At 35.3% G+C, this 8,241-nt stretch overlaps 1 protein-coding gene across 1 annotated transcript; it reads right to left on the bottom strand.

Moving 5' to 3' along the window:
• Positions 1-1,796: 1,796 nt before the first annotated feature.
• On the bottom strand, positions 1,797-6,738 carry LOC106152462 (protein STPG4). Its single transcript, XM_013526053.2, has 8 exons — positions 6,381-6,738; positions 5,823-5,897; positions 5,287-5,456; positions 4,866-4,950; positions 4,571-4,644; positions 4,293-4,347; positions 3,673-3,780; positions 1,797-3,376 (listed from the first exon to the last, which is right to left on the bottom strand). Exons 1-8 carry the CDS (start codon positions 6,645-6,647, stop codon positions 3,263-3,265), a joined length of 948 nt encoding a protein of 315 aa, XP_013381507.1. The 5' UTR covers positions 6,648-6,738; the 3' UTR covers positions 1,797-3,262.
• Between the last annotated feature and the right edge of the window lie 1,503 nt (positions 6,739-8,241).

The raw sequence follows: 8,241 nt of genomic DNA, 5'->3' as shown, positions 1-8,241 counted from the left end.
AGTGAGCCATAAGAGTTTATGTACCAGGCTATGATGGGATGATAACTCTGTTAGTGGCTTTTGCTGTGTGAATTTGGCAAAAAGGAATGAGTCTCTCATTTTTTTAATGGTTATTTGATTCTTTACTTATTACTTTATTTTGCCTCCTTTAGTGTAAATGGATAAGACACATTTACATATAGAAGGCCATCTTTGAACACAAACTGAAATTTATTGCTGGTCTGAGCTACACAATGACAGGTATTGGAAGCACTGTTTATCAAATAAAGATGCCAAATACAAGATTTACTTTGATACGCCTGTAGATGTCTTGATTCACTTTCCAATACTTCTTTCCTGGACATGAGTTTATGTGTCAAAATTGGAAGCTTTATCATTTGTACAGAAGTTTCTTGTATATTTATATGCACAAGGAGGATGTGTCATTTTATGTGATTAATAAAGAAGTTCAAGATCCAATGACAGAAGTTCGTAGTTTGTGGAAAATTAATTATCACTGATAATATTCAAAAATTCTATCAAGTATTTTTCATACAGTCCTTACATCTTATTTTTAAAAAATTCACTGGTTAGTAAATTGTGATGGTAAGTTATTTTTTTGATACATTTGTATCTATGTAATTCCCCAGTTATTAATATGTTTTGGTCATAGTCGGGCCTCATAAATGATAACAATGCTATGTTTTGTTTTTAGCGATGTTTTGTTCGGGATTTGTAATCACGAACGCTTAATTAAGGACTCAAACTGCCATATCATGGCACAAACATAAAATTGAGGTTAGCAAGCATGTGATCACATCTAATGATTTGGCCAGCTTTCAAGCGAGTTTCTAGCTGTTTACATATCAGTTCTTTATCTCTACACAAACTATTTTCAGTATAAGAGTAATACGCTCTTGTAAATCTGATATTGCAGTATTAGTTATTAATTCATCATTTCAGACATGAACTTCTTTCTGGGGAACCACAAAATTCCGCTTTTTTACATGACCCCAGAGCAATTAAACCAAAAAAAAAATTTATGTAAGAAGTTTTATTCCACAATTAATGTTCAGAGTTTTTTGTTGTTTTTTTTTTTCCTAAACCCGGGCTCATGTCTGTCATTTTCAATCACAAACAAGCTCAAGATCGCAAACGGCTAAGTCATTTATAAAGTTTGTTTACATATCAGTTCTTTATCTCAACACATACTATTTTCAATATAAAAGTAATGCGCTCTTGAAAATCTGCACCACATTTGGAACTTACTGAACTGTAGGGTAAGCAAATTAATGGTTTGTGATTTGCATTGTGGTGCTCAGGACCATTAATTTTACGTTTGCACTATGATATCACAGTATGAGTCATAAATTTATCATTTGCAATCAAAAACGAGGCTCAGGATCGCAAACGGCTAATTTGTTTATAAAGCCTGATAGTATTCCTTTAGGTCTTGTTGTCAGACACGTAACATTTTCTGTAAGTAACCAATTATTCACTGCTGCAAAGAAAGTCTTTTTAACTGCTTGTAATATTTTTGTTTGTTTGTTTGTTTAAAGAAACTGCGTGCTATTTGTTATAACACAGTGATATCTGAGGCTTTTATGTATAATAGCTTTTAATTAGACTTTAAGGGAAATGTTTACTTTTGCTTTTTAAAATTTATATTTATATTGTCTTTTATTGACCTCCCTCAATCTCTAACTGGCATGGGGGTTTTATGTTTCCATTAAACTAAAGGTTCTGTCAGAATGAGACTTAAAAGCATTAAATGTTATCTACCTGATAGAGGTAGTAATTAAATAAACAGCAAACAATGACCAATAAAATTCAGTTTTATTAATATTCTGATCATTTTGAAATCCATACAAATTTTGGATTTTTTCAGACTAAGTAACATTGAGCAATTTATTGATGGTTGCCTGCAAGTCAAAGAGATGAGAGATTGATCACATGCCTAGGCCATGCTAAAACATGGCTCGGACAGCAGAAAGGTAAATGGTACATTTCCAGTATGTATTCTTATACCAGCAGGCACTTTCACGTGGAGCAGTCATTATGTTAACCATTTGGCTTGTTTAACGTTACACCTGTCAATCGCGAGTATAAGCTTGATCAAAGGCACTTCATAATAAAATATAAATAAATCACAATTATATGCCATTTTTCCCATGCACATGCAAAGAGTGATCCAAAGCAAAATATGCATACAAACGAGGTGCTGAATAGTGTATCCAAGTTAATATGCAGTGAATACATTTGATATAGTGTGTATGTATATTATTCTTGAAAAAATTTATGATGTAATAATGTTGTGATATGCAGAACAGTCTATATAATGTGTATCACTCAAGCCAGACTTGTTGAACAACTTTCTTTAAAATGTGTGTGTATACTAGCACTCCATGAATTAAAAGCCTGTGAGTGGTTCATTTTACAATATGAGCAATTTTGTATACCTATATGACAATTGTCACTGGGAAAGAGATTCCTAACTGTATCAAAACTTAAATCTAAAGCATTCACATTTCTTTGAGCAAATCTTGACTGTATTTCAGCAATAAACTATTGAGTGTTTCTTCTGAATGCAAGCACTTTTTGCATACAAGCAATTGTCATGCATTTTTATAAAAGGGTACCCTAACGTAATAAACACTTAACCCTCTGCTTCTCTTTGAAAATATTATGACTGGAATAAAATCACACTTTACAGACCAGCTACACTGCTGATAAATAAATATTTGCTGAAATTGAGCAAGTAATATCCATTATTTTGTTTGTGAGAAACATGGATGAAATTTCATTATTATGTCCGAGTTAGAAACCACATACTATACACTCCAGGCATCAGCATTTGTTTCGAACAGTTTCAATCCCTGTCTTATACCAAAGGCTTATTTGTCATTATTATCCCAGTTCTTGCCCTAACATGTTCTTGGTAGATTTAGGAGAGAAACTGTGAGTGTGGTCTTGTCTTCTGTCCAATCTCCACAATAAACTTGAGCTTAAAAGCCTCTCAGTCTCGTTTCCTTTTTTTCTTAAACTTGCAATGAGTATCAGCACTTTTGTGTTAGGAACAGTCATGTTTTTACACTGCACTGTAGTAATACAAAAGGAGAGGAACTTGGCATAACAATTTTTTCTGTGTTTTTCCTGCCTTGGAACGAATAGGAAAACATACAGGTTTTTGGCATGAAGCTTTTTAAAAGGTCCTGGCCCTCATTTGCAAAACAAATTTTGTTGTTTTGATACAAAACTGAGCAATGTCGGCACAATGGTCCTGTCACACCTCAAAAGCACTGGAGAAAAACAATCCATGCTGCCGACCCATTTTGGTAATAGTACTTGACATTGGACTTTGGAATGTCTTTTCATATGCACCTGGACCTGGGACTTTCTGTAAATAGAGCAAAAAAAGGTTGATTATTTTTTTAATATTGTGTAATGCTATGTGCTTATGAGGTGATGCATGCTTGATTCCATTTGCAAGATTATGTTACTTACAAGGGCTTTTCAGATGCCCAAGATGTATTTATTCAACTGAAATATTTCTATGCTTTAATATTTTCAGCTGTCCCTCAATCCCCAAATGTTCCCTTATATAATTTCCTTGGTATTTAACATTGACGGTGTGACTCTTTCTAATAATTGCCTAATTGTTTTTTTCAGAGTCTTTAAACATTTTCCACTCACAGTATGAGATGTCTTGAACCGTGGTGTTTTTGACTTAAAACTTGATGAAATTGCATGATCTGCAGCAGGGGGTGAGTACTCATAGTTTCCTGGGGCTGGTCCCTCTTTCTATACAATGATAAAAAAAGAAACAACATAAGAATACTTAAAAAATACATAGAAATAAACACACATCTCCAAACATTGTTACTATGCCCATTTTCCCTTTCAAAAAAGTATATGGCATAAGACCACCACTGCCACCTTCTGACTGAGAACTTTCCCATATCATTTGCAACAACCTATTCCTTTTTACAAATGACACTTTTTTTTAAATCAATAGTTCCACAACTTTGTCCTCTAGTCACCAATCACATGAGGCAAAACCTATGAAAGTATTAATTTGCTTAAACCAATTGGTTTTTAAATCTTATTTTACCTTTACTTTTTATTGTATTTCTTGTTTGCTTATAATCATTACCATCATTTTTTTTATATATAGTAACTTTCATTGCTTTGTTACATATTTTTCTACATGTTTAGAAAGCATTAAAAGTTAAGGGAACTGATTCTGACTAGGTAAATGAAACTTCACGCATGCACACCCATACACACACACACACACACACTTAATAACTCACCGGTGCAAAATAAAAAGTGGGAAATCTGTTTGACTGTGACTTGAAAAAATAATGTCTGAAAATAGAAAATATATTTTATAAGTAAGTAATAATTAATTTCATTTATCAACTATAACCTAAGGATGCAATAGTTATATGGAGGCACATTTCATATAGACACATGCATTAGTTTTCTTTAGGAAATTATAATATAACAGTTACTTAGTATCACTGAAATTCAAAAACGTAAACATAGACTAAAATCCTATTATTTTAATATCCCTAAATATGATACTTACTTAGAAGGTTGCTTGTCCACAGTTAATGAGAGATATTTTTCCAACTGATATGCAGTGGGACAGACATTAATATACTGGAAAAAAGGGCATCATACATGAAACACTTTTTTATTTAAAAAAACTATGCAGAGATCTAATGACTGGGGTATTTATTATTTGTATGGCCTAGCCTTTTTCCCTTTTTGTGTCAAGTCATGGTCTACTCAAGATACCAAAGTATTTAACCATTAAATAAGTAGCTTTAACATTAAGGCAGCTTCAAATAAAAGTACAAGAAAGATAGAAGATACCCTACCTTGTCTTTTTTACCCCAATTTAAAAAGTCTTGAGCATCTCTTTTTTCAGCTTTGAAGCCATATGTGGTGTTCGATTTGTTGAACCTGTCAAAGAAAGAGATAATTATGTTTAAAAAGTAGAGAACTTGTCTTGGTGAAAATGGGTTAAGTAGGACAATCTATGTAGAGAATTGAAATGTAATATGCCAGGGATATTGATGCTACAATTAGTTTTGACATATTGACTGACCCATTGGTTTAGTTTCCATTGATATGAATAGTAAAAAAAAACACTAATTAAAGAGAAGAATATCTATCGCATCTGAGAGAGAGAGAGAGAGAGAGAGAGAGAGAGAGAGAGAGGAAGATTCTTGAAGACAGCCAGCAATCTTCTGGCAACCGTTGAACGGGCAATAATGTCCAAGAATTTGTAAGTCACACCTTGAGAGAAAATCATCGTGTTGGTAGGCTCCAGGTAACAACATCGCCCCTTTGCCATGAGGATGGGCGTCTAACTTTCGTCCATCTCCCTTGAACCGGTATGTGGCAGGTCGCTGCTGAACCTCGTGCAGAAAATCTTTGCTGTCATACACACCAGGATTTGGTGTCACCTGAATACGGGCATAAATAATATTCCATGAGCCTTGATTGTTTATTAAAAGAAATCATATAAATTTTTCCTTTAAACAGTTTTACGCAGTCCCCTTTTTTTAAATACCAGAAATGACAACCTAGGATGGTGACGTATTAAAAAGGTAAAATTATATCGGTGTTTTTTATCTTATAAATCTTCATCTATAGTATCCCTAAAACTTTTTTTTTCCAAAAGACTGTCAACGAATACTGCATTGACTGCTGAAGAATGTTTTCTGAAACTTCCGCTTTCAGTGCTGTTTGCTGCTTTGTTACAGGCTTTGTTATTGTGCTTTCTATCGGTGCATTGAAACCTCGCGAGGACTGAAAACTTTAAAACTTACCTTTATGGTTGATCTCCACCATCCTTCTCTGCCTGACTTTGGTACTTCATAATTATCCGCCAAACTTGGCCTTAGCTATAAATAAAATACATTTATATACATGTGTTGCCACCTGTGTTTGTTCATTGGTTCTTATCTGATACCACACGTAAAGAAATAATCTTGATGTTATTAATCATACGGTAGGGGTCACTTGAGAGCGATTTATTCCTTAACTTAGAATTTTATTTACCGCAGGTGTACAGTTATACCCAAGGGTTCCAATACAACCATTCCTCTCTACCTTTTTATAAGACGCAGGACACATGAGCAAACAACTCGTCAAGCATCAGCCTGAATCAACCCCGGTGATCGAAAATGAAATAACACACATAAAAAGTGTAAACGGCTTCTTGACTTCGTTCACGGAGCATATCAACCTCCCCAATCAACTTTCACAATGGGTAGTCTAGGTCTTGATTACATGGAATATATATCTACGGTCTCTTTGTACGGTAACCAAGTCGTACAAAATCCACTCGATTCATTAGTCACTTGCTTATATCTGATCATGCTCACCTGTGTTGGGCTTCCTTTAGTGCGAGCGAGGATACTTTCCCGTTTCTTGTTTTTTGCCGGTGTAGTACTGGCTCTTCTGTCTTGTTTTTTATGTTCGCCCAGATCGGAAATGTCAGTTTTACTCCTCTGAGGAGCGAGAATGTGTACTTTAGTCCCCGTACTGGTGGCAGGGGGAGCCATGATTGAATCAAACCTAACGCCTCTTCTGTGTAGAGTCAATCTATAACATGCTTTGCTGTGTTGATATGGCCTTTGAATGGGACCCATTGACGCGTCCTTAGCAACCGTGTTAGCATTCGGCTACTGCGCCCGAGTGATTTCCTTTAAGTTATGAATTAGTTATTGTACATTTGTATTGAAACAGTTATAGCGATTTAGCTTTTTATAGCGATTCAATCTGCGTTGCGTGTAAATAGAATAAATAAATAATTACAGCTGTGCTCATATGATGTAATATGGGGCACCCGTAATTTATTACTGAACGGGTTTTTGAGCTCGCGCAGCTCCTACAGTGACATGGTAAATAAAATTTGAGGCTAGCAATTCAGCTGCGTTTAACCTTACAAGGTGTCTCGCATAGAGACCAGAAATAGGGAGAACACTTTCAGCCAAAGAACTTACGCGTGACATTGTGGATTTTATTTACTTACTGCTTTTAAACACTTAGATTTAGACGACGTGATTGAACCACACGAGACAAAACGATCCATTTAATGCTTTTCTCTCGAAGGTTGAAACGTTACGAAACGTTTAAAGCTCAAACAGTGTGAAAAAAGCATCTGTGATATTCATTCAAAGCAGTGTTCTTATTATGACTTTGCCCCCCCCCCCTCAAGAATTATGTGTCACTTTAGCCTTGCAATTAAGGTATTCGCACAGAGACCAAAAATAGGGAAAACACTTTCAGTTTCATCAAAGAACTTCCGCGTAATACGTTATTTACTTACTGCTTTTAAATATTTAGATTTAGACAATGTGTTTAAACCACACGAGACAAAACGATCCACTTAATGATTTTTCTCTAGAGGCCTGAAACGTTATGGAACGTATAAAGCTTTATTAGTGTGAAAAAAACATCTGTGATATTCATTCAAAGCAGTAGACGTAGTGTTCTTATTATCCCCCCCCCCCCCATGGTTTCGTTTCTGTTCACTTTTAGGCCCTAATAACACCCAAGCACCTTGATATTGATTTACGTTATTCGTGACAGCAGTTTCAAACTGACAGGTTTCTATGTTCCTTTCCTTTCTTGTGCAAAGGGCGTAGATGCATAGACAGGGGAAGATCCACAAACATTCAGATACACGCACATTCCTGGGGGACTGCTGGATAGTCTAAATGCCTGCGAGTTACTTAAAGATCAATGCTTCATATGTTCAGGCACCCTTTCGGCCCTCTACTACTATCCGTTCAGTCAGATTATTAGAAAAGTTCAAACACAGGGGTGTCATTGTCTTGTTTTCTAGTTCGCATGATCTAATAAGTCAATCCATTGGTTAGCAGTTGGTAAGACGATTATTACTGTCGCTTGAGGTGATCTTTCACGCTCGTGTCAACAACCTCGACTGAGACCAGAGTACAGTAATCGATACGGAAAATTACTGTGGAAAGCTGAAACCACGATTTTTCTCTATGTGGTTAGGTTTACTGCATTTAATTTAATTCAGAGAAGACAAAAATAGCTGTATTGCGTCCTACTTGTTTAGGCACTGGCGTAAAACTCGTCGTTGATGGTTTCATTTGTCTCGATATTATTGTCGAGTTGTCTCGATGTTGTTGTCGAGAGGGAGTAGAATAGTGAATGTGGATCAGGTAGTATTTAGGGATAAAAGTTGGTGTTTTATTTACTGGGCATTTAGAA

The sequence above is a fragment of the Lingula anatina genome, chromosome 2 (assembly GCF_051362555.1).
Source record: "Lingula anatina isolate TDL-2025a chromosome 2, LinAna3.0, whole genome shotgun sequence".
Classification (NCBI taxonomy): Eukaryota; Metazoa; Brachiopoda; class Lingulata; order Lingulida; family Lingulidae; genus Lingula; species Lingula anatina.
The sequence above is the reverse complement of the archived record's forward strand: the minus strand, read 5'-3'. Positions and strand labels throughout refer to the sequence as shown.

What these genes read in the sequence shown, in the direction of transcription:
- LOC106152462 (XM_013526053.2), bottom strand. Translation starts at nt 6,647, where the DNA reads ATGGGTCCCATTCAAAGGCCATATCAACACAGCAAAGCATGTTATAGA. An exon ending in GGTGGAGATCAACCATAAAG is followed by an intron (nt 5,457 to 5,822) that starts GTAAGTTTTAAA and finishes GCCCGTATTCAG; the next exon opens with GTGACACCAAATCCTGGTGT. An exon ending in CACGATGATTTTCTCTCAAG is followed by an intron (nt 4,951 to 5,286) that starts GTGTGACTTACA and finishes TTTCTTTGACAG; the next exon opens with GTTCAACAAATCGAACACCA.